The sequence below is a fragment of the Mustela nigripes genome, chromosome 1, assembly GCF_022355385.1.
Source record: "Mustela nigripes isolate SB6536 chromosome 1, MUSNIG.SB6536, whole genome shotgun sequence".
Taxonomy (NCBI): domain Eukaryota; kingdom Metazoa; phylum Chordata; class Mammalia; order Carnivora; family Mustelidae; genus Mustela; species Mustela nigripes.
Window position 1 is genome coordinate 211962851 of NC_081557.1, and position 27099 is coordinate 211989949.

The following is a 27099-nucleotide window of genomic DNA, read 5'->3' on the forward strand; positions in this document are numbered from 1 at the left end:
TTCCTGTGCTGGGCATGACACAGGAGCTCATCAGTCAGAAGATAGAGGCTCTAGAACCATTTCCTTCCCCTGAGAGAAGTGTCTGTCTGTGAATAATGAAAACTGCTTTGTTCTTGACTCAATCATAGAATGATAGGTAAGTAGTAATTCTGGGAAATGTGGTAAAGTGCTCTTGCACACAGGGTGAAGAAAAGACATGAAAATAAAATTACAGAAAGCGAATCTATTCAGTATTTCCGAATTCGACTTATCAACCTCCAATCTCAAATTGGTTAGATTTCTCACACAAAGAACGCTGACCTGAGCATTTGAAGAGTTGAGTCTCAACTTTGCCACCAACTGTTGAGTGTGAGATCTTGTCAGGTAGAGGAATGTCACATGATGGCCATTTCTAATTGGAGTGCTTAGGACAAGCCATAGTTAGCAAGTCTAGGTGGTGTGGTGGCAGTGGTGGCCAAGGGTCGTAATGCTGAGAGGCCTGAGGTAGGGAGGGAAGGACTGTGCCTGTGGGCTACCAGCTTCAGCTGAAGAGGAATTAGTCCCATCACTTTTTTTTTTTTTTAAGTTTATTTTTTCAGTGTGCCAAGATTCTTTGTTTATGTACCACACCCAGTGCTCCATTCAATACATGCCCTACTTAATACATACCACCAGGCTCACCTAACCCCCACCTCCCTCCCCTCCAAAACCCTGTTTTTTTCTCAGAAGAAAGGTCGGGAAGGCTACACCTTCTACAGTGCACAAGATGATCTTTGCATCCACAAACATCTATGCCAAATGCCCATAGCTTCCCCCTGCAGACACACTGAGAAACACTCCAGACCATTGCCATACTTGCCACTGCCTGGTCTCGGCTCACTGCTCTTCCATAAACAACTCAAAGAACAGCACATCTGCTTTTTCCCTTGCATTCAGGTTGTTTATGGAGGAGCATTGAGCCGAGACCAGGCAGTGGCAAGTATGGCAATGGTCTGGAGTGTTTCTCAGTGTGTCTGCAGGGGGAAGTGATGGGCATTTGGCATAGATGTTTCTGTGGAGGCAAAGACCGTCTTGTGCACTGTAGAGGGTGTAGCCTTCCCGGCCTTCCTTCTATTAAATACTAGAAGGACCGAGTTATCATGATGACCAGGAATTGCAGCAGTTCTAGTGCCCCCTAGGATGGTATCTCTTTCCTACCTGTGTTTCAGAACAACTGGAAGCCAAATGGTCTAGTTGAGTTCCCACCAGAAAATTCATTATTCCAGTGTCAATATTTAGTTCCAACTTTAAGAGGTAACATATCTTCACAACCCAACTGTTTGGTCCCTGTATGCTCAGAGCAGGCGTGACGAAACTGAACATGCTGAGAACACATCTTCAGGTGTGTAACCAACCTCACACTCACAGGGCAGAGATTGTTGGTCAGGAACTTTGGAGCCTGGGAACCTACTGGGGACCTACTCTGGCTTCTCCTGACCAACTTTAAGAAAAATCACTTTCGCATTTTGGGCTTTGGTTAAATTCATCTTGTTCCTTGTCTCTAAGGTTCCTTCCAGATCCAACATTCAATTCTACCAGGAGGCCATCATGGACTCATATTTGAACGTGAAAATGGAACAATATACCTAAGACCAAGTATTTGGAGAGAAGAAATGGTTTCCACAGGGAGAAAATTTAAAATATAGAAAAAAAATTCTTACCACTCAAGTTTTGGAAACATTTTATAATTTATATATAAATCTTGTAAGAAACCATGTAAAATGACAGAAATATCCACCTTACATTAAGAGTCAAAAAAAAAATTCACACACACTGAATGTAAATTTTAATTATAAAACAATATGAACAAAACATTTTAAAATAATCTCAATTATTTGGCAACTCATCACATCATTGCTAGAGACAAATTTGATCTTAAGAAAAATTTAATTTTATGAAAAACTTAAGTTGGACAGTTTGTTCATATGGGAGTTAAAACATGTTTAAAAAAGAATCTGGCAATAAAGCCAGTTTCTATCCTGAAATAATTGCATATAAAACAACATAAAATCCTGAAGCTTGATAGACATGAGTGACCTAATCTCGATGCATTTCCCTTCACTGAAAAGGACAATATGGAAAGAGAATGGGCAGAAGCCTCAGAAAAGCACAGAGGGGAAGAATGAACAATGACAGAGGCATGTTTGCTGCAGGTGACAGGATGTAACTTTACCTGAACCAGAACCTTTCACACCAGTGGGGCTGGAAGTAAAGTCATAGATGCGAGCATAATCTAAAAACAAGTTACATTCTTAAAAACAGTCACAACTGTGAACAGAGGAGCAATGCAGACCCTTTCTTGAGCTAAACTACTTCACTTGGATACATGCGAGAAGATTCTGTATTTCCTGCCAGATCATATTTCAGAGAGTTACAAGGCAGGCAGCATCCTAAAACATTTCTACTAATGACTGCATAGCATTTAAAACCCCCCCTTTTTTTTTATAAAAAAAAAAATAATAAAATAAAATAAACAGATATATAGTAAAGTTCACAGATAAGTTTTCTCTGTAAAATAAATAAAGTGTTCATTGATTAGCATCATACATAGAGTAAAATACAACCTATTTTTACATGTTTATATACTGTACACAGATTACCAGTAGGCAGCCTGGTGTCTGATGGGCTGGAAGGGTTTGCATTAGTGATGTGTCACATCGGGAAATCCCAATTTCAAATGTTAAAATATACAACTACTTTGTTTTGAGTTCAGATACAAAGTAAACTTATTTTCCTTTATCTGAAATAAATGTACATAATATCTTCTATGAACAATAGTTTATAAAGCTGTTTAAAACAGAACGAGAAAAAGCTTGCACCTAGGAACTTAGAGCACATGCATGTCCTTTCCCTGGTTTAAAAAAAAAAAAAAAAAAAAGCTATGGCCCCGAGGCTTGATTCTCTTCTCTTGGCTGTGTCCCCAACAAGCCAGGGGCAGTGGAGGCCAGGATTACCGCTTGGCCTTTTTCGAGGGGGCTTCTTCCACCCTCTGCTGGCCTCTGGTTCGGGCTCCGGGGGGGCTGGCTTCCCTCTTGCGCTTGCTAGAAGGGGAGAGCTGGGCCTTCGATCTGCAGTAAACAAAAATCAAGGTAGTGGTAAGAGCTGAAAGGAGCGGCTTCAATAATTTGGGAATTCTTTAAAACAGGGAAAGTTTTTGACTTGAGAGCCAGGAAGAGAAAACCTGGGTCACATTTATATAGAAGAGGAGACTCTAGAAGAACAGTGCTAATTGGTCATCTGCTGACCAGCTCACACCCAAATGGCCCGAGAGGAGCTTGGAGGCCCGTGCTCCGGTTCCAGCTTGGTCACACTCCCGGTGCTGGCCTGTGTCAAATCTACCTTCTTCTCTGGGTCCTAGTTCTTTTATCTACAAAACAATCAACAGCCAGTCAGTCTTCCACAAGCTGTCCCAAGTTGAGGCGACCAGCGGGAGTAGAGGACTGTGGACTATGTCTGAGTGGTGCCCGATCATGTCTCATGGGACAGTGTTATGGAGGAGAGCCGGCAATGTCAGAAAACGCATGGGAATTTCAGAGCAGCATTCTGGCCAATCTCCCTGCTACCAGCCTATCCCTGCTCTCCCATCTGCCAGATTTATCTGTCAGAAACCCCAATGAATCAGGTCACTGTCCTGTTTATCTTTTATATGTATATTCCTCTTGATTATCGGATGCCCTCTGGATCAGTCATCCTGAGAATTCACGGAGTCCTTTATAATTTGCCCTGGCTTCTGCACCACCTTGGGCTACAGTCCTGCCAAAATACGGCCATTCCAAACACAGGACATTCTTTCACATTTTCATGCTTTGGCATGTGAGTTTTTAGAGATCACCCCATACCTCCCATCTAGCAGACATCCTCATCTTTAAGTCCCAGTTCAAAAGCAAGCCCTCCAACCCTTCCTCACCAGAGAGTAAGATGCTCTCTGGATATCCACAGCACTTTGTGTCTTCAACAGAGTGCTCACCACTGTCAATTACCTGATGGCTTTTGCCAGCTGTAGGATATAGTCATTATTTTGAACAATGTGCAAGTTTTGTTGCAGTGACAGCGGCAGAATGTGAGCATTCTGCAAATGTACTGCAAAACAGAGGTTTAGTGTGGGTGGTGCCAAAAAAGCTTCCAAGTCATGGACAAATATCCCCGCTAGGATCCTTTTCCAGGGCCACTGCTGGGTATTACTCCTTTTCCTCTCCCCAGTATGTTGCACAAAGGCACATATCAGCAAGCAGCCACAGTTCTATCCATGAAGAAAAAGGCCTGGAAAACCAAGACTGCAGGAGATGGACTGATGGAGCTGCACTGATAAGACAGGTCTTCTTATTATTCTTTTGATGGCACAAGTGAGTAAACTCGAACCGAGTCGCTCGATGCTGCATAGGATACAATTTCGACATACATGCATGTACCGAGAGGGGCTGGAGAGCAGTGGGCACGCCAGTGCTGTGCAAGATTCCATGTAGCAGGGGACAGCAGCTCGGAGTCACGGTGCATCCTCTGGGCTGTCTGAGCTCAGGGGGTCACCCAAGCCCTTTCCTGCACCCTAAGTGTAGTCTGTGACCAGTGACACCAGCATCACCAGGGAGCTACTAGAAATGCAGACTCTCAGGCCCTACCCAGAATCTTAGCACTGAGTTTTCCTGACTGGTCTGCAATTCCATTTTGAGAAATATGGACCAGACCTTCCTGAGATTCCTTCCCTCACTTATAAAATAAGGATAAATATGACATTTCACTTAATGAGGATTAAGTGGGAGAATGCGTATGAAAGACACCTGGCACTTTACTGTGCTTCCCTTTCTAGAACATGGGGCTGATAACACATACTACATTATCCATATGCGAGGAAGACCATGACAGTTTTTGTACACTGTGAAGAGTCTTTTAGCTCTGTCGATGCTAAAATGTACAGAAAGTAATACAAGACTCAAGGAAGAAGCTTAGAGTTCAGAGACGGCATACACCACCATCCTGTGCATAGCAGGCTGGTAGTGCTGCGGGAAGGTCAGAGAGGAACTAAAGCAGCAGGGGCCTCCTAAAGAGGGAGTGGGAAGGATGGCAGTGCCTGGCCTGCTGGCAGCTGGGGCAAGGGCACTCAAGAACCAGCACAAGCCAAGGCCACAAAGGAGGGCTGGGCGCAGCCTGTGGGAAGTGGTAGGATGAATGAGGCTATAGACGGTGGGAGCCAGCCAGGGCTGAGCTGGAAGTGACTGTTTTACTCTGTCTACCCCACTGCTTCTCTAACATGCTGGCTAAAACAGAAACGATTCTGGGCTGTGACGCAACTGGCCACGCTGCGCCACTTTAGCCAAGTACTCGGACCTGGGACCACTCGGGAAGAAACACGCCTCACCTCTGGTCCTGGTGGACAGGAGCCCATGTGTAAGGCTCACAAAGCTCAAAGGCAAGTCTGTAGAGGAGGGCGTGAAATGAGGCCTGAGATTCCTTCTGCGGCCCCAGTGCCTTCTGGAGTGGGTTTCCATTTGGGAAACCAATGATCCCGAGGTAGTTATGTGGCAAGAGAAAAATCTTAAAAGGAATTTGGGAAGGAAACATTACCATACCAAAAAATAGTCTCTGGGGATTAAAGATGACTTCAAGTGTAAGCAGGGACTTACCTTCCTAATGGGGGAGATTTACTAACTTTTTCGCGGGTAGATAACTTCTCTTTTGCTAATATTTGGCGATTTCTAGCAGAAATGGTTTCTGGGCTGCCAAACGTGGATGCTGCACGTGCTGATGGCTTGCTATGATGCCTTCTGAAACAGATGACAGAAACACCGGGCAGCGGTGTACTGAACACGCCAGGCCCAGGACCACTTCAGAAAGGACGACGCTCCTCATGGGTGAGTCAGAGAATGGGGACAAAAAAAGCAGAAAATGGTTGGTTTTCTGGACTGTTGGTAAAAAGTAGGTCTGATGTGGTCCACAAGTGCCTGCCTGCATGACGGTGTCTTTGCTTTTACTATGCAGGGTTTTTTGTCATGATTTTAGAGAAAGACGACTCTGTGATAATAAACAATACACTGGTGGACAAGATGACAATTCCTCAAGTGTTCACCAGAGTAGAATAAGGGGCCAGGATAGTAAAAATAGTGTAATTCACAAGGCCAGGCAGGCAACTGCACAAGGACTAGGGGATGGAAGAGCAGGCTTGCCAATGAAACTGTAAGAGAAAGGACTCGCTGAGCCAGTGTGCCGGTCCAGCGGAGGGAACAGAGACTGGGTGCATGTGGAAGCAGGTACCCCAGGATAAGGTGGGGCAACCCTCTTCGGAGTTCATCAGCCCACGCTCTGTGTAGAACCTTACAGAGGAGAGCAGATAAATTCTTGAACAAACAGGGGTGAGGAGGGGGATCGAAACAGAAGACCTGGAAGCTGCCCTCCAATGCTCAGGGAAATGCTGCAGAGAAGCCCCAAGAGCAGAATTAGAACAAGAGCAGATGCCTCAGGGAGGCCGACTTCTACTGGACACAAGGAAGAGAATGCTGAGGAGAAGGAGGCTTCCCTGTCCCCAAGGAACCTGCAAGCAGAAAGACCTTCGCAGAGGAGCTGCTGCTGCAGACAGTGAGGCAGTAACCCATGAAGACCCCAGCCAACCCTAAGAATCTGCAATGAGGAAGATGCCAGAGCCCAGGAGCTGAGACTGATGCTGACGAATCTAAACAAAGAGAAAAGGATTCATTTGTAAATCAACAGTTCTCAAGGTCTGTTAAGGAGGAATATTGACAGTCTAGGTATTTACAGAATCACAGGTCAAATAAGATTTGTTTTCAAAGAACGAAGTTTAAAAGGGCAACCTCACTGCTACTTTTGGCTTACGAAACTATCTGAAGTGGGGCCTTTTGACCTACAAAACAATTTGAAGTGGGGCCCTGCTGTCCTGGGTGACCTCTGTGTGGGTGTTTAAGGAGTGGTGGTGCTGGGGTTGTGTGCTCCAGCACCCCCAGCCTCTCCCATCAGCAGGAAACTTGCTTCTGTCTCTTCCATTTATTTGTGTTGTTCCATCTAAAAACAAATATGGGACCCCACCTTACCTTCAGCTGTGGGAGCTCTTAAAGTCTTGTGGCTTTAAAATCTGACTCTTTTGAGAAATCAAACCATGGCATGAATGGCTAATAATATGCAAGTATGAAGTGAACAGAAATAGGCTGATTTTAAGTCTTTATATAAACACAAGACATTATTACTGTTACACTTCGGTGACAGGTATAGTAAGTGATACTCTTGAAATAAATGTTCCTGAACTTTTTGATTAATGATGGCTAATGAAATGACAAAAGATGATACCAAATCAACAACTTCTGAATCACCTTGGAAATGGAACATATTTTTGCTTTAGTAGATTGATAAATAGTAAAGGGATGCAATATGTCTCAAAATGTGCAGTGGGGAAAGGAACACTGGTATTAATAGGTTTGGGGTATAATTGGCAAATAACATTTGTTCAAAGTTTAACAGGTTTCTTTCTTTTAGGACTATGCCAGGCTCTTAATATTTTAATGTGCGCTGTGACTTAAGAAGGAAAAGGAATTCACCAGCATTCCTGAAACTCATTTGACCATGGCACTTTTTTCCAGGGGCTTCTGGCCATACTGGGGTTTGGCAGAATAAACTTTGGGAACATGAAATTAGTTTATGTTAGTAAAACATGGTTGCATATGGGCAATTTCACATGTCAACCTATACCATAGCACTGCAGAATTCCAAGCATCCTATGATGGTGATGGGTATGCCTGCCTTCTCTCTTGCACTTGACCTAGGCGTACTACACGTAGGGACTGTTCTGTATACACAAGACCTGCTTTCACCCACGGGCCCAGAATAGTATCTGAGATAGCTACTGAGGCTCAATAAATATCTGTACAGGAACTGAATGCGTTTTACCGAACAGGCATTTTGAACCTGGCAAAGCCTGGTGTGATCCTCAACAATTGTTTAAGATGCAAGGCAGGTTTCTCTAAGAAGAACTGCAGTGTCCAATGGCTAAGAGCATGTGCTCTCTGCTTAAGATAAAACGAAAGGAAATGGCTTACACTGTGGCACGAGTGAGTCAATGAAAAGAGAATCAATGAAAGCCAAAGCTGCTGTCTGATGGAGAAGGTGGTGAAGGCCTTTGGAAGCTCTCTGTTGCCCCCGTTACCTCTGAGCCTCTGATCTGGTGGTGGACCGTGTAGTGGCTCCTGAGGGCTCATCCTCTTCTTCCTCCTCCTCTTCCTCCTCAGAATCCTGGTCTTTCTTGTCCTCAGTGGCTTCAGAAACTGATTTCTGGCGTTTTCTTTCTGGCTCTGAAGATTCTGTTCAAATAGAAGGGTAACACCTGGATTGTACAATTCCCCAAGATACTTCCAAAGGAGAGTCATGGAGTTTAGAATGTAGGATATTAGGGACTTGGAGGCAGAAGAAGTGGTTTTCCATTTCCTTTTGTTTCAGCACTTGCAATTCACAATTGTTTAACTTAATCTCAAACACATTTGGGATAGTTTACTTAGGCAGTTCACAGCCAGCATTCATGAAAAATTCACATGTACTCAGAAAAGCATCTGGGATGTACCATTTCTGACATGGGATTAGAGTAATTTCACACATATTTACGTAATATTAATACTGACTGTGCCCCACTAGATTTTTTCCTCATCCAGAGAAAAACTCTTAAAAAAGGGGATTTTGAAATGATAAGACCCTGCAATTAAGAAATGTGCCAGAAACACACCAGCATCATCTGACAGAGTGAGTGAACGCTTGGGCTTTCTTCCTCTCCGACGCACACTTGCTACTGTTTTTTCTTCACCATCGTCCTGGAAGCAATAAAATTAAAGTTGAAAGGATGGCTAATTGAACATACCTTGTTCAGTACCTAAAGGACATACCTTGATAAGAAAACTGACACTTACGTTGCTTATACCTCTTTCTTGTAGGGTAGTGGTTTCTTTATTGGACTCATCTTTAAGAAAAGGAAAATGTCTGCATTAACACTCTCTTAGTATAAAATTAACTTTTCAACAGTCTGGCTTATTGTCTCTGAATGTACCAGTGCTGATTAATGTACTGTTTAACAATTCAACATTATTTTATATCAGGCAAGCAGAGTTGGAGTCAGAATACCTAGCAGAAAGTACATTCGAATACAAGTCAGGACCTCCAGATTTGTACTTCAGATTTTTCACAAATAACCTATGCAATCTGAGAAAATTACTTAAATTCTTCAAGCCTCAGTTTTTATCCATAAGATAAAAGGGTCAGACCACCTGTATGGTCCCTTTCAGATCAAATGCTCTGCACCCAGAAAGAGAGGAGGGAAAGGGACATCTGCGGAGCCCTCAAACCACACCAGGACCCACAGGTCAGGATTACAGATCTCGCTGATAACTTATATAGCTCCCTCTCCATTATGATACCCCTTTGGTAGTTAGGAAAAATGAGACTCAAGTAACTTGATTTAAGTAATTTGTTCAGTCACAGGACTAATAAGTAGTGCAATAGCTAGAGTTCTCTTGACTATAAACAGTTCCATCAGAGCAATTAGAAAAGTACATATTTAAGTTATTTTAGGCTGTGTATGCCTACTCTTTATATATTTGCTTTCTGTAGAAGTTACAATTTTCTGACAATGTATCTTGGGGGAAAATGAAGTTTAGTTTAATGGACTGTTTGAAATTAGAGTTCAGGGATGCTCCCTAGACACTCGACAACCCAAAGGTACTTCTCACTGGTGGCGAGGTCCCTTTTTGCAAGTTCAGTACACTGATATAGACAGAAGAGTTATACCAAGAAGGCTTACAGCAAAGAAGCCTGTCATAACTGGTCATCATTACCCAGACTTGGAAAACTGCTGCCAAACCTCAAAACATAATCACACAGCTCAAATTACAATCCTTAAAGGGCAATCAAATTATAAAGGTTTCTTTATAATTATTTCTCGTTGTATTGATTCAAAACATTATAAAATTATGAATAAAACTGGTTAAAATCCAAACATAAGCAGAATTCCCCCTTGTAAAAAAAAATAATAAATTAACCTTAATTTTCCAAGAGACAAGAAAAACTGAAATATGATCACAAGATCACACACAGTTAACTACGTGGAAAGGTTTCTAAATTACATATTTGCTTTACCTTGGTCAGATTATGTACATACTTTCCTGATCTAATCAGCTATTTATTTTATCCAAAACAGTTGTCACATTCATCTTTTTTGCCTATGCCAACACTTTGAAACTCACCAAAAGGCCTTGTTGCCTTTTAAAAAAGAAAAAAAAAGATTTTACGAGAGAGATTGAGAGCGTGTGTGCTGAGGGCAAGGACAGAGGGAGAGGGAGAAAGAATCTCAAGCAGATTCCCTGTTGAGTGTGGAACCTGACATGGAGCTTGATCTCACAACCCTGAGATCATGCCCTAAGTCAAAATTAAGTGTCAGATGCTTAATCAACCTAGCTACAGGTGCCCCAGTCTTGCTGTTGTCATGTAGAAAAAAATTTTAACCAAGACATTAATATATACACATTGTAAAAATTCCAGAAAATTTAGGCAATGTTAACAACATGGAATGTTCCCATTATCTAACCACTCAGAGCCAATCATTGTCAACATTTTGGAGTATTTCTCTCCTTGGAATGAGGACAAAAAATAACTGAAACAGTTTTATCTCTTGCACTCTGGCTTTAGAAACTACACAGGCTGCTTTCAAAATTCTTATTTTTCTGAGAATAATAGGCTCTTGAGTAAATTCCCGACTTCCTGGTAAGAGTGCCTAGTTCCCAGGCTGATCTATTTCTCCCTTAAACATATCCAGTAAATTATAATTTGGACGCAGCTATGTCATCCCCATTTTACTTTTTGTTGCCTTTATCCTCCTCTCTGGAGGCTTCCTAGAGACTTCCAAAACCAAGAAGAGCTCAGATCACAAGAAAAGCCAATAGCTGTAGTCTCCCAGGGCTAAAAGGACAACCTTCTAATCCACTTCATGGTGAAACAATGAAACTCTAAAACCTTCCCCAATAGCCAGCTGCCCCCACCCCTTCCTTAGATCCAATGCAGAATAATGCTCTAGGTACACACCTGTCTGTGTTAATTTTGGTTTGCCGCCAGGTGGAGACTGTTCTACCTAAATTTAAACCAACAAAAAACTGAAGTCAGCAGTTAGTCATCATCACAAATAAAGTCATCTGTTCTGCAAGGCAGGTTTAGGACCTCTATTATGGAGGCAGAGTACTTGGAACCTATCTTTTGCAGCTAATTAAGAATACCAAGCAAATATAGATGCCATGTTTCTGAACACATGGTCTTTCAACAAGACAATCAGGGCCCCCACGAGCCTCTTCCCCAGCCATTCCACTGCAACCCTGGGAGGGGGCACAGGAGGTGACGCAGCCAGGCCACTGCTCATATTCCCCATGATGTCTTATGTGTCGACAAATGTGTTTGCCTATGGCGCTTTCGTTTTGCTGTCTTGTAATAATTCTATTGAGATGAGCACTATAGGTATTATTATGCTACTTTATGTCCAATAGGAGCTTTAAGAGGGTCACATGATCAGCTCGGCATCATAGTTCTGGGAGTAAGTGGCAAAGCTGAGGCTGAATCCTCATTTGCTTTTAGGACACTGGACATATATTTGTCCTTCTATTAATGCTGTCATGCAATAAAGTCTTGATACAATGATTTTTGCTGAATATACACTTCAGAGTCAAAGATAAAGTGTCACTGAGGATTTTCCTGCATTGAAATCAGTGTACGTTTTGTTATGAGAGGAACTCTACAGAGAGGAATAAGAGGAGAGTTCCATAAAGAAGTAATTACCTAAAAACCGTATAAAACAACCATCTTCTGTATTGTAATCAAGGATGACAAGAAGCGAAGTCCCTAGATAATTTTTATATAAGCAAACTCACAAGTGAGGATGGGATCAGACTGAAGACTATTTATGTAAAGACATTAGTAACTGAAATATTATTTAAATGGTTATTCAGTGTTTTATTTAAGGGATTCTTTTAATACTTTTCTAATATTTGAAAAAATAAAGTAGTGGAAAATACAAATATTGCAGTATACACTATCCAGGTCAAGAACTCCCAGAGTTCTCGTCTGTTACAATTACTTACAGTGACAATGCCAGTATCTGTTTTGCAGTCTTCTTCTAAAAAACAAAAAATAAAAATCTCATTTAGAAAATCAGTTTGAAAATGTCTTTTTTTTTTTAAAGTTGGCCCCATACCCAACATGGAGCTTGCACTCACGACTCTGAGATTAAGAACTGCACACTCTACCAGCCAGGCACCCCCTGAAAATGTCTTGCGTGTGAACCGAAAACACAACAAATACTTACTTGTTTTTAATGCTGTTTCTAAGGGGTGTTTACGAGGTCTTCCTCTTTTCCTTTTAATAATTACTGGCTGATCTTCCTAAGGGGGAAAGGGAGGGAAAAAAAGCAATAAAAATTTAGAGTTCCCTCCTCAGAGGTCTCCGATCCTGTCACTTGTATTTAAAAAAATACATGACCCCTGTGCTTCATTTCTCTCTGTGCATTCCATCACCTGACAAACACTGAGAACTGTACTGTGAATCTATGATGAGGTAATCTAAGTGAGCACTTTGTGTCCACTTTGACTTCGGCAATCGGTATGCATGCACATTTAAATTTGGATTTAGTTCTAGTCACTTGTGACCAAATGTTATCCCTTAACGAAAAATAAAGGAGGCCACTGAACTTCTTATACAGAAGTGTGAGAAAACAATAGGAACTATTAAGAAGTTGTACTGGGTAGAATGTAAGAAACAAAACTAATCAACACAGGAGAAGGGAAGGAAAAATATAACAAGATAAAAACAAGAGAGGGAGGCAAACCAGAAGACATTCTTAACTCTAGGTAACAAACTGAGGGTGGTGGGAGGGGAGGTGTGTGAGGGGATGGGGTAACTGGGGGATGGGTATTTAAGGAGGGCACTTGATGGAATGAGTGCTGGGGTTGCATGCAACTGATGAATCATAATTCTACCTCTGAAACTAATAATACATGTTAACTAACTTGAATTTAAAAATAAAATTAAAAAAAGGGTGTCAGACAAACTTGGTAATGGTTATCTAGATGTGTCTGGTGTATAGGTTGTCTCCCTTGATTTAGGGCCTGTCTCAGGCCAGTGGATTCCTCCCTGCACTGGGCTCCCTGTAAATCCCCTGAGGCAGGGAGGGGCAGGGCTGGAGGTTGGCCTGCTCCTGCTGCCTTCCAGGAATCCCCCACGGGGCCTCACAAAACTGGGTTCCACTGGGCATCAGCTGTAGGCCTTCTGCACACCCTGCTGTGCTGCACCCATTTTGTCCTGTCCACACTCCAGGGCACAGCAGCCCGATTCTCTGACCTAAACACTTGCCTGACTCGGCCATGCCCCACTGCCAGGACAGGAACGTGACTTAACAACTGAGGTACAGCTCTGGGCTTATCCTATGCAGTCTTGACAGAAATAGGTCTCAAACAAATGTACGGATGAAATGAAAATGAAGAGACCAAAATTAATCAAACTGACACTGATAAAATGCACAGTATGAAAGGGTGTCCCACTGCACTAAAAAAATGAACTACTTCAAAAGCACTTGACAAAAACTTTAGGTAATAGCACTTAATGCATTTTATTTGCCATTAGTACTTAAATATCTGAACAGGAAGATACAAAAAAGACATCCCCTACCTCCTGAGATTTCACGTTGTCATCGTCATTCTGCTCTGTCTTTTCGCCAGCAGCTTCGCTGCTGCTGTATTCGTCTGCAGAGACAGCAGAGCTCTGTTCAGGGCTGGGGACCAGAGTCAGCCACATGGCCACCACACCTGCCCAGGTGTCCTGCACGGCCCCAGACACACATGCACATGTACGTCATCGCAGGCCTATGCCACTGAAGTTAACAAGCAGGAGTCTGGCTAACTGATAAGAAGCACACTTTGGGTTAAGACCCAAATTCAAAATGATTCCCAAGCCCTGTGAGTATAAAGTACATTCTCAAGGGAGGGCAAACAAGTTGGCGAGGTTTAGGCTACGAAGCCTGGTTGAGAGGGGAGTCTCATCTCAAAACAATTCATCCAAGTCTGTATAGTATACTCACCTTTTTCATCCATGGCCCTTGAAGCAGTGCTGTTTGTCTTAGAACTTGTTTTAGATAATCCTTCCAAATCTCCAGTGTTCTCCTCCTGTGGAGAAGTTAAACAATACAAGAAGCTTCTTAACCCTGCCTCACTGGTCCTCCCCAAGGTTTTCCTTTTTATCTCAAAAACAAATTTCTAGCTGTTTTTTAATAAGTTTGTTGCAGAATTTTAAAAAGTAACTCTTTTTTGCAGCTAGTGAGGCTATACAAAGAGATACAAATTCTGAAGGTGGAACAGAATGAGATAAAACTCAACCATAAAGCAACAAGGGCACTATCTTCCTCCCTGCAAAATAGAATCGGCCTTTTCCTCCCTCATCCTGTATTTTATCTTTCTGAGAGAAACTCCAAAGAAGGAACTGATAGGAACTTGCAACAGATTTCTTTCCTTTATTGGGTGTCGGAGGAGGGGACTAGGGGGAAAGGATAAAGAGGGAAAGCACCTATGAGAATTTGAGGGTATCAGGGTAGGCTGATTTAGAGCAATGGTCTCTCAACAGTTGAATCATTCACTCTTAGTTGCAAAACAGTTTTCAGCATGAAATACCAAAATGTTGTACTTTAATACTGATATAGTATGTAAAAAACAAAACAAACCCCAACCCACACAAATTAAAATATAAAATTAGAATTGTCTTCTAAACATTTGTCTTATAAACATTGAAAACATTATCTAGATGTGATTTCTTAGTGAAAATGGTTGGTATATTTTAGTTAAATTCTGCATTAAAAAACTTTCATGATATTGAAGGGAAAATAAAAAGATACCCCTTCAATATTCCTGCCTCTCTCCAAATTAAAGAGTACTGTCTCAGGATTCAGATAGGGCAGGCGGAAGGATGGGGTTAAAATCCTGTTTCTTTCCCTCACCATGACCAATTGAAATTCATGACGATACATGACTCTCTGCTTGGTTGTTAAAAATTCTTTGACTACTTTTTATTTAGTTCATCAGTCACTGGCAGAAAACAGAGACTCTGAACTGGTTTTAGTAAGCTAGAATTCAACTGCATATATTTCTATAAGTTAACTTAAACACTTTTGGAACATGGTGGAAAAAAATAAATTAGGGAAAGACAGAGAAAAAAGATGGAACTAGTTTGGAATAGACAATGAGCAGCACTGAGTCTCAGAAATGGAAGCATGTCTAAGAAGAGCTATCTAGCAGGAAATGGAGAAATCTGGGCCTAGAGAGCAGGAAAAGAAATAAAATTTGTGAGCCACTTCCCTGAGTCATCAGATGAAAATAAGACCATATGAAAAAAAGGCAATGAGTGAGGCCAATCCTTGGACAACTTATATTTTAGAGGCAGGAAGTAAAGAAGAGAGAAGGCAGGTTATTAAAACTTTAACATAATATGTATCACTGTATTTTAATGTTTTGATACAAGCACATCTGTGGTAAAGCATCTGACACTTTGGAAGGAAGCACCTAGAAGCCTGAAGTCAATGACATCATTGAACAGAAACCTAAGCAACGGTTATATACAAACTGAAATTATTACACTCTCACAGTATAAAATAATAAAGTGCAGTACTTGGTTTTTTTTCCTGCAGGATCCTAAAAAATATACATTTTATAATATAATGAATATTAGAGATACATAAAGTAAAAAGAATACTAGAACGAAAAAGAATATTAAGTGTTCACAGTGATGAAATTAGGTTACCCCAAAACTTAAAATTAATACATGGAAAGAATACCTTTATATCTTGCGGTTCAGTTTCAGAACACTGCCTCTGTGCTGTTTCTATTTTGGAATCTAGGACATCTGGATTATCATCTGTAAATCAGTTTGGACAGAATCACAAAGGAATAAAAGCTAAATGAAAAATGAAATGCACAGTTCTATTTTAAGACAGTTTAAGACTTCTTTTTTAGTCTTGTGATACAGTGAAGAGAAAAGTTATTCTAAATGTACTTATGTGATTTAAGTACTAAACACTGACTGTGGCCCCTGCAAAACCAAGAAAGTAAAATATAAAAAGTAAAATAAAAAATCCACAAATGCTTAGCTGATATCAATATGCTAGAAGACTCTATGGTAAGGGCTTAGGGCATACAAAGTTCCCAGAGATCTGTTTAACTTCCCGAATGTGTTACCATCTAGGAGGTACAGCATAGTGATTGAGACCATGGGTTTAGGAATCAGATTTACTTGGTGGGAATAAAGTCATAATCTTGCCGAATCTTAATTTCTTTATTTATAAAATGGTAATAATTCCTAACTCACACAGTTATTATGAATGTGTATAAAATACATGAATAGTACCTAAAATATGAACTCAAGAATTAAAAAATAATTACATACTCCTAACCAAAAAAGGAAAGTATTTATCCTTTCTTTCTCACATATTACTTAATAAATATTTGCTACATTTGTACCTTATGCCAGGTATCAATGTATAAGTCTCTGTATCATCTGATATGGTAGCCATTAGCTATATGTGGCTGTTGAAATTTGAGTAATTAAAATTGAATGCAATTATAAATCCAGTATTTCATTCACACCAACCACATTTAATTGCTCAACACTCACATGTGGCTAGTGGCTATTGTACTAGACAAAAGAACATTTCCATCACCGTGGCAAATTCTGTGGGATAGCACTGTTATAGACTGTGGGAAAATCAACAGTATGAAGCACACAAGAGCTATTACATGAATTTTTATTAACATGCTTCACTAGCTCTGTGGGGCATCTGTTGATGATATAAAAAAGGAGTTAGATGGCATCTGGCTGGGTCCCAGGCACAGGTTATAGAGGGAGTCTGGGTCTGTTTGAGTTCCAGGGTTTGGGTCTTCTGCAGGTAAAAATGTAGTTTCTAAATCAACTTCAGAAACAGCCCTGGAGGGACGCCGGGGTGGCTCAGTAGGTTAAGCCTCTGCCTTCGGCTCAGGTCATGGTCTCAGGGTCCTGGGATCAAGCCCTGCATCCGGCTCTCTGCTCAGCAGGGAGTCTGCTTCCCTTCCTCTCTCTCTCTCTGCCTGCCTCTCTGCCTGTCAAATAAATAAATAAAATTAAAAAAAAAAAAAAAAGCCCTGTAGATGTCAAGCCAGTCTGGATACAAACTGGACTCCAGAGCTGTACAAGTAAGCAATTATTCCTCTCAAAAATTTTTGATATTGGCCCAATATTTTGGATGTAAAAATAATATGATCTTCCAAGATGTCTGAAAAAGGAATATATATGGTCTAAATATGTTACCCAGTTCATCTTCTGAAGAGGGGTAATGCTTCTTTCTTTTTCTTTTAGGCATCTGCCTTTCTTCCTCTTCATCCTGGAATCAAGAATGACTATATATTAACGTCAATAGAATTTGGAACCAAATCTACTAAAATGACAGTACATTTATTAGCTTTAGTCTTTGAAATAAGTTTTTTAAAAATCTAGAATAACACTTTCAGCATCTAGATTTGGATGATCCTTATTTTGTAAGGTTGAGTCTTCTTTTTTTTTTGTATTGTATTTGAATGTAAATCCATACAAAACATTAGAACATGTTTCTGGTTAGTCACTGTATTCCAACCATTTTAAAATATGTTTAAAAAAAACAAACAAACAACATATTGCTTCTTTTCCCATCTCTGAAGTCAAGATATGTCTTACAATCAGTGGTATGTCCTAAATTAATTGGTAGTGTTCTCCTCTTTCAGTGGCCTAGCAAAGAACTGAGGAAAGACAGTGTAAGAAATAACATTTAGCATTCCTGACTGCAATGTGGACATAGTTACCAATAATTACCTACACGAGAGTATAAACAGATAAAAGTGATATGGAGAGCCACTTAATTTTTAATTCATACAAAGAACTAAGGCCTTTGTACAAAAGCACTATATACAAAACATGAATACTTGAGTTTCTTATGCAAACCCACCTCTTTAGGATTTGTTTCAACACTGTGATCTCTTAAGCCTTCTGTACTGTCTTTTCTGCCGCTGGATATCTCTGATTAATAAATACAAAAAAGAGGAAAAAAAAGCTAAGTATTTATTCATTCCAATACTTATTTTAGGGTGTGCATGGCAGCTGGAAGGACACTTTATAAGTCATTTTGACGGGGTCCTCAGAGCAACCACGTAAGCTCCGTGATTCCCATTTGAAGAATGTAAATAAATGGGTTTATGGAGGGATGAGGTCACTGGACTCTGCACAGTGACTTCACAGCCAGTTTCCTCCAGCTCATGGAGCAACACAATGTGAAGATGTATCCAAGGAAAACAAGAGGTATTATTTCATAGCTGTCAGATTAGCAAACATTCACCAGTCTGGTAAAACCAAAAAAGAGAAGGTGTGGAGTTATAACTGGTACACCACCTGGGGATAATTTGGCACATCCCTGAAGAGGTGCCCACTAACTCAGCAATTCCACACTTAAGTTCCAGGTAAATGACATATGCATTGGGAGACAGGTACAAGATCATGCATGGCAGCACTCTGAAATTGGGAAAAGTTGCAAAAGCCCAAATGTCCACCAGCAAAAGCAAAAGAGAATTACAGTGGTATATTCACACAATGGAATACCAAAGAGCAACTGAAATAAAGTAATCAGAGTTATACATATCAACATGACACAATTTGAGAGCATAATGCCAAATGAAAAAACAAGGGGGAGACAGTTTCTCTAACATGATCCCCTCTTCCTAAACTATGCGACATCAGGCTATATATTTTTTATGGAAATATATATAGCAATTGCAGAACAGTGGCTCCCTTTTGAGCAAGATAAGAGAGATTGGGATCAGTGAGGCATAAGTGATTTCAACTATATCTGTTAATATTTTTTTAAAAAGCACCTGAAGCAAATATACTACATTTTTAAAGATATGACAAAACTAGGTGATAAGTACATGACTGTTTATAATTATTGCTGCTTTACTTTGGTTTGAAATATGGTATATTATAAAAAGACTTCTTTCCCCACTCTTGGAATAAGGTATCAACAACATTCTATGTTCTTTTTGAGAGGAGAATTATTCCTGTGGAGTAGGTAGCCTCCACAGGTTTCATGGAATGAGGCCTGACTCCTAGGAGAAGATCGACATAAATGTGATACACTTGATCTACCAAATAGAGACTGCCTGTCAGAAGTAAACACAGAACTTCTACAGTACAAACCTCAGGCAGCTACACATTTGTATTCACATTGGATTAAGTCCACAGTGAAGTTACTGAGAAAGTTCTAGTAGCTATTTACATCAAGGCGCCACTTAATAGCTGCAGGACCTTGAACAAGGCAGTGGACCCCTCACACCCTTGGTTCCCCAGCTACAGAAGTAATGCTATTAATACCTACCAAATGATATGAATTAAGAGAAAATTTGTGAAGTAATTAGCACAGGGCTTGGCATATAGAAAGCATTCAGCAAATGGGAACTACAATTAAAACCAATATTAATACTATAAAATTCATTAACTTACCTTCTGTGTTAGGAGATTTGCTACAAAGTTCTTCATTTGCTCTTGAGCCCATATTTTTGGCCTAAACATACCACAGAAAAGGTTATTTATGGATAGTATCACCAAAGTCTTAAAGGCAGAAAAAACAAGTAAGAGAACTGACATAACCTGGTTGTTTATGGGAAATGTGGAAATGGGCTGGAATACATGCTCTTTTAAATTTCATCTACAAGAGGTAGAGCACAGAGAATCTTCCTTTTGAAGAAGTTTGGGTTTAACAAATTATCATCCTACTGTTTTATTCTCCTTGTTTTTAAAACAGTTATAACAAAAGTGTAAGAAATTAAAAAAAAATAAATTCTGAATTCTATGAATTTTCTTCCCATCTCATATTCTCATGACTTTTTTCTTTATTTAAAAATGCTAAAGCATCCTGTCATTTTGTCATCATCTCTCTGGCAAATCTCGTCAACTGTACTTTTATTTTTTTAACTGAGGGGAAGTCTTAGAGTTTCCTACAACATTCTAAATCCTAACTACAGAATTTCATGCATATTTGGAAAGGCCAGTGATATTCTCAGATTAGGGAAAGGCAGCTGCCAGGGTCCTCAGGGTAATGAGGTGTGGAGGAGCACTGGCTCCACATTTGGAATCCTGTTGGAGAGTAAATCTGAACCAAACCAAGTGGGTTTTTCTCTTTCCTCTTACTCAGCTGACTGTATATGAGTTTCTAGCCATAAAGCAGGATGTTTCAAGGGGTGAAGATAGCCCTCTGATGTCTGGCAGTGCACAGAGCTCCCCGGAGTTCTCTTGGGACACTAGAAATAATGTGTCTCTTTGCAATTTGCAGGCATTTTACAGAATGTTCTCTCCTGGTATCAGGTCCCCTGTGCATTAAGAAAGACATAAAATTTCTTTCAAGCACCAAAGACATTATGACAGCCACAGCTGGGAAAGAATAAGTATATGTGGCAATTAGAGTGTAGTATCTTCATAAAGGCTTTCCAGAAACACAAAAAGAACTTTAGTTCTCAAAATAAAATGTTTTGTTTATAGCACTAGGATAATTTCAGATGTTGTAATCCAATTATCAAACTTGTTACAGTAATAAAAAATAGAAAGTTCATGGTTCTTTGAAGGATTTCATTAGTAACTCCGAGGTGAGTTTCCTAGTCTGAGGTATCTGGGCCTTCTTCTGTTTCCTTAAATGTTTCACAAGTGATCTTTTTTCTTGGGGAAAACAACTAAAATTCCTAACATCAGTAAATACAATTGTACACTGGCCTGAGTATCTCAGCTGGTATGTTGCACGTGAGTGGAGAGCATACTACAAATAGCCTCCTGTCTCCTAAAGAATGCACAGACTACCTTTGCTAGATGTCCCTTTTACATTTGCTCTCAAAACACCAAGCCCCATAACAAAACTCAAACCATTATGGTGACTTACATTATTAAGTGATTCATTCACCAAGAAAGGCTCCCTCTGTAGTTCGGCTGTTCGAAAACAAAAATGAGAAATAACGAAACTGAATATTGTTTCTGAACCACAGAGAATAAACTTAGAATTTTTTATCTTAGAATTTTTTTTTTTTTTAAAGATTTTATTTATTTATTTGACAGAGAGAAATTACAAGTACACTGAGAGGCAGGCAGAGAGAAAGAGAGAAGGAAGCAGGCTCCCTGCTGAGCAGAGAGCCTGACGCGGGACTCGATCCCAGGACCCTGAGATCATGACCTGAGCCGAAGGCAGCGGCTTAAGCCACTGAGCCACCCAGGCACCCCTTATCTTAGAATTTTTTAAGGTAAAGCAGGACTATGTCGCTATTGCCTAGCTGCCTTGTGAACTATTAAATTCTGACCAATTATTTTCTATAAACTGTGCCTGCCATTATTCCAGAAAAACAACAGAAATTAATGTTAACTGCATTTTTATAATAATGGCAATGGTCCATTAAATCCCTGCACCTATTTAACTATGTTGATCAAATGAAGCTTAGGAGAAAGGTAGACCTTTGCTGTAACTGTTCCGCAGCAAAGTGACACTTGTTCATTTAAAAATAATGCCATCAAGTGAAAAGTTAGATTCTATTCCTTCAAACAGCATTGGTCTATTTATATTCTCTGGAAACTTGAAGTACGAGGTCTACTGTTTCTACTCAACAATGACAGAACGCACATTTTTCTTTTAAACAACTTCCTTTTACGTAAGTACATCCCTTATTGAATCGTACCTAAACACAGTGAAGTCATCTGGAATAAACTGTGGGAACAAAGGACTTCAGAATCCAAAAATGCTACCTTCTTGACAATTAACAAATGGGATTATTAATTATTTGTACCTTTTAAAATAAAGATTTTATTTATTTATTTGAGAGCTTGTGTGTGTGGGGGACGGGACAGAGGGAAAAGCAGACTCCTGCTGAGCAAGAAGCTGGATGTGGGGCTCCATCGCAGGACCCTGGGATCATGACCTGAGCCGAAGGCAGACGCTTAACTAAGCCACTTAGGTGCTCAATTATTTGTACTTTAACACATATATACAAGTTTTAATTAATATATCTAGGTTTTGAATAAATCTGTCATCATTTCGGTTTTAACACATCAGCATGAATGGTTTCTCAGGCCTTGGGGTGGTCTTCCAGGACTGCCTGATACTTCTGTTTATAAGGCTTTTGAGATCACATACTTTGAAGGTCACTCCTTCAGATGGTTTTGCCTTAGAAGGTCCCTGCCCTGATCACCCCAGATAGTCCTGGGTGAGGATTTATACACACTACTCCTTACACACTGCCCTTCCCTTTGCTGTGTCCACCTAATGCAAACCTATTCATGCCTCCATATCTGGTTCCAACTTAGGGGGAGTGACGAGTGTTATGAAAATTCAAAACTTACATATTCTTTGAGCCTTCAATTCTCTTTCATGGAAATACTTAGGGAAACACGTAACTACACACATATGAAAGTTCATTGCAGCTTTATTTATAATAGTAAATACTATAAAACGAGACCACTGAAGATCTAACAAGTGGGAAAAGGCGTTACAGACTACTTTCAGCTGTTAAAACAAATGAAGTCAATCTGTATACACTAAGTAAAAAAAAAAAAAAAAGGAAATTAGAAAACACTACAAATACTATGATTACATTTTTGTTTGAATATAGGGTTGTATTTAAGGAGGGTATCATGAGAAGTGGGAAAACGATTATGCGCTTCTATGTGTCTTACTTTCTATAATTAAAGGGGAGAGAGAGATTGGTTAAGTTTAAACCTTGCCCTCCCCAAAGCCCTCCCCAGCAAAGCTGACCCCACCAGACACGAACGTATCTTTATTACAGAGAGCACCTTTCTCCCGGCATGTTATTTCTGCAAACTCCCTGAGCGCAGACAGGGACTTCATTCTCTACCTCAATTTCCCTTACCTTGCTTACCAATGTTTGTTGGGGGAATAATTTAAAGAACCAAGGTCATCACATTGTAAACATATAGTTGCTCTCCTAGCACCTTCCCTAAGAACTTGGATTGTGGTCTGGGGTACAATGTGTTTCCAGGGATACCAGCTCTACTCTCACCCCAGAAACAGAGCACTTGATTTACTTTTAATCAACCAGCAAGTATGTTCATCTGGCCAAAGTAATTAGTTTAGGATGGACAAAGGTACCTAAGCTGAATCAGAATAAGTCTTGGGATTTTGGCCAGGAATGAGAGGACAAAGATATTTCTCTAGAGACTTACAAATGAGAAAGCAATTACCTCAACTGGGGTCTAAGGGAAAGGGAAGAAAATTGGGTCTTTGCAAGATGGGTCTTTGGGGACATCACCATGCTCTTGGATCATGCTCTGGCTGAACTTTGCAATTTTGTGAATAATATTATGAACTGGATGTTTGAGTCCCCCCAAAATTCATATATTGAAACCCTAAGTTCCTAGTGTGATAGTATTTGGAGGCGGGGCCTTTGGGATGTTTAAGTATCATGAGGGTGGAACATTGTGCTGGGATTAGTGTCTTTATGGAAATAAGGAGAGGAGATCTCTTTCTCTACATGCATACATGCGAAAATATAACCAAAAAGAGATTCCTTACCAAGAACCTGACCATGCTGGCACCCTGAACTTAGACCTCCAGGCTCCAGAACCAAGGGAAAGAAGTATTTGGTGCTTAAGCACTTAGTCTATGGAATTCTGTTCTAAGAGCCTAAACTGCCTAAGATGGTGAGCTAATACATTTCCTGTAAACATTTGCAGGTTTTTTTGTGACTTGCAACTAAAATCACCCTGACTGCTCTACGCAGCTTGCATGGACATTTTAACATGGGTTGGGGGGAGAAAGAAATAGCATAAATTTGGTGACAGGCTCTAAAGTTGCTTTTACTTTCCCCCACTAGTTAACATGCAGATCAGAAGAGACAATACCATAATGACTAGAAAACAAACCAGAAATAATTGTCCATTGTCACAATTCTCATTTCTATTTCCCTAACCCAGTGGTTCTCAAAGTGTGGTCCAAAGACCCCTGGGGCTCCTGAAATCATCGTTCAAGGGCTCCACGAGGTCCACACCACTGTCAAAATACTAAGATGTTATTCGTCTTTTAAATTCATGAGTACACAATGCAATTTTCCAGAGGCCATGTGATGTTCCCAGAATTATCTGAAAAGGCTATTAAAATCAACCATGTTAAGTGTGATGTTGAATTTTCTTCATATACTTCAACCAAGGCAACAACAGCAACATATTGAATATAGGAACAGCATGAGTAACCAGCTGCCTTCTATTATGCTAGATTTAAAGAGATTTGCGAAAATGCAAAACCATGTCGCTTTTCTTACTGCATTTTGTCATTTGGGAAAATCTGCTACTTTTCATGAAAAACAGTGTTATTTATGTTAACCTACAGTGAGTTAATTATATTGGATGGATATGTATATTATAACCTTCTCAGTTTTAGTTTGTTATTTGGTAAATGTCAACAAGTATAATCCACATAACGAAAATTCTCTAGGATCCTCAATAATTTTTAAGAGTATAAAGTGGTCCTGAGTTTGGGAGCTGCTGCCTTAAGAGACTTTCTCCTAGAAAACATGAAGTAGACACTGAAGACAGCGCAGAGACTGGGAAGAGCCTGTACAAACTGGTAGCAGCGTCAGTGGTCATTGGGGCCCAGCTAGAGTCCAAAGGCCAACAGGCAGAGGTGTGAATGGGTGCATGGGCTGTAAGCTAGCTTTTGGAAAGGAGGTGTGACAGCACCTGGAAGGGCAGGAAGGTGCATGGAGACACATTTTGGGGAAGGAGCTCAAGAGTCTGCTTCAAAGCAACTTGCTTTCTGCTGTACTTATTTGGAAATAAGAGATTTACACATTACCTTACATAAAACTGACTGATAACTGATGAGAAAAAGTATATGCTAAAAATAAAATAGTAAAGAATCCTTTCCAGCCTATTTTAAAAAGTGAGAGGCAAATTCACATAGCCTGTCAGGTTTTTATTATGAATCAGCTATTATTTTATTTTTTTTTTAAGATTCATTTATTTGAGAGAGAGCAGAGCGAGTGAGAGAGAACATGAGTGGAGAAGAGGGGCACAGGGAGAAGGAGAAACAGACTCCCCACTGAGCAGAGAGTCTGATGAAGGATTTGGTCTCAGGACCCTGAGATCATGACCTGAGCCAAAGGCAGATGCTTCACTGACTGTGCTACCCAGGCACCTCTCAGCTATTGATTTTAAGCTGTTAACGAAAGATAAAACCATAGGCCAGGAAATTAATGTGAACCACTGCGGAAAGGAGCTTACTTACCTACTCCACTTGGCTTTCTCCCACATGGACTTGCTGGTGCTGTTACAATTTCATGGTTTTTTTCTTCCTCTGATGGTACAAATGTCTAAAAAGACCAAAGCACCATAAAAAACTAAGTTAACTGAGGTTTTTAGAACAAGAAGTCATGACTAACCTAAACTTAATTAAAACATCTAGCATATTGTAACAACATAAAAGACTACTTTCAAGTCTGTGCAAAATTGAAAATGAATACATGCCAACTTTCTAAAACAAAAAACAAATCAATCTAATCTCATATTTCATCCATCAATGGTTCTCCCATTGCTTTAAAAGTTAAACTCCAAATCAGTAACGACACACATGATCTTCATTAATCATGTCCCTTCCGTCATCAGGTCTGCATTTGTCCACACAATGCAGTTATCGCTGCAGTGCCCATGGCTCACAATTGGCCCTCCTGCTCTGTGTCTAGAACATGCACCTTTGCCTGCAAGGCTCTTTTTGTTTCTTTCTCCTCTGGTAAACTTCTACTCTACTTGTAAAACCCCACTCTAATATCTTCCTTGCAAACCCTCCTGTCTGTGTACCCATGGCTCTGGCTAGTAAGTGGAGTCTCCTCTGCATGTACATTGCTACCTTGTCTCTCATATACTCAAGAGGGTGCCATGAAGTCAGGCTGCAAAGGGGGTGTGGAGATTCAAGTTATATTTTGGAAATAGATCGGGCAAGAACTGGCAATGGATTAAATATGGGGTGACAAGAAGAGACTGAACTTGACTCCTGCTGTCTGGTTTGAGAAAATGGAAATATGATGGCACTATTTACCGAGATTGTTGAGGTTTTTAGCTTTCCTGCCTCATGATATGACAGAAACAATGTGTAAGTGTATTAAGTACACTGGCAGCAGGAGCCACATGATACTTAAGGACACATACATCTGCGTGCAGTCAAATGGCACTCATATGACCTATAGCTCAGCATAACTGGACTATCAGCCATACCTCAGTTTTCAAGGTGCCTTTCAGTGCTCGTCCTCCCAGAACATTCGGTGGAGATTCTTCATTGCCTAATGAAATTCAGACCATTAAACCAATTAAAGAATTTGCTTACAAAATACACGCTGAATTAAAAGGTAACAGGATGCTATTATCTAGCATGCCATGACCCCTTCCTCTGCTGTTTTATTTTGCCATCAGTAGAAAACAATAAAAGGAATATGGATGAAAAATCTTGGATGAAAGGCAGGGGTCATTTACTCATTTTGGGGAGTGAAATTGTTTCTTGCTGTTAAGACGGCGGCCCAGAAAGAATAACAAAAGACTATTTCTGGAGACATCACATTTCCAAATATTTTTCTACAGTGTTCTGTATCAAGTTTGGCCCTAAAAGAAAATATTCTGGGCCACTGATATATATTCTCAACAAAGAAAATGTTTATGAACAGACTCACTTTGTTGCTTCACTCTGACACAGCAAAGCTGAAAATCAAATTAGGAAGCTGTGAGGCAGACAAAAGGAAAATGGCATTTCCTCTGGTGGAGACTCAATCCTATCCCTGTTGTAGTCCTTTCTTTCTCTCTCCCTTGTCCCTCTGTGACTGTGGCTTCCAGTTCTTTCACCCACCCATACAGAAGCCTCCAGGGAAAAATCCTTCTTTTCTCTAAGAGGCTGCAGGCTTTTCCTTGGTAAAAACTCTTCTGTTTTTTGCTCCTTCACAGAAACAAAGGTGGGGAGGGGAAGGAGTAACAGACTGTAGCAAGGGTTAAGTCATAAAA

General features: G+C 40.3%; 1 protein-coding gene across 3 annotated transcripts in view; it reads right to left on the minus strand.

The window, feature by feature from the left end:
- Positions 1-1781: 1781 nt before the first annotated feature.
- BOD1L1 (biorientation of chromosomes in cell division 1 like 1) overlaps positions 1782-27099 on the minus strand; it is a 54357-nt gene continuing 29039 nt past the window's right edge. The window contains exons 11-27 of one of the 3 annotated variants that reach the window (XM_059381081.1): positions 26326-26390; positions 25343-25427; positions 20999-21045; positions 19573-19633; positions 18029-18099; positions 17359-17431; positions 15854-15933; positions 14111-14195; positions 13702-13775; positions 12344-12419; positions 12120-12154; positions 11077-11122; positions 8913-8962; positions 8732-8816; positions 8162-8315; positions 5637-5774; positions 1782-3086 (exon numbers count right to left, since the gene is read on the minus strand). In XM_059381081.1, the coding sequence (XP_059237064.1) occupies positions 2969-3086; positions 5637-5774; positions 8162-8315; positions 8732-8816; positions 8913-8962; positions 11077-11122; positions 12120-12154; positions 12344-12419; positions 13702-13775; positions 14111-14195; positions 15854-15933; positions 17359-17431; positions 18029-18099; positions 19573-19633; positions 20999-21045; positions 25343-25427; positions 26326-26390 (1343 nt within the window). In that variant the 3' untranslated portion in view covers positions 1782-2968. Of the gene's footprint in view, positions 3087-5636; positions 5778-8161; positions 8316-8731; positions 8817-8912; positions 8963-11076; positions 11123-12119; positions 12155-12343; positions 12420-13701; positions 13776-14110; positions 14196-15853; positions 15934-17358; positions 17432-18028; positions 18100-19572; positions 19634-20998; positions 21046-25342; positions 25428-26325; positions 26391-27099 lie in introns of all 3 variants that reach the window. The other 2 variants (XM_059381072.1, XM_059381089.1) reach the window with 2 other exon arrangements.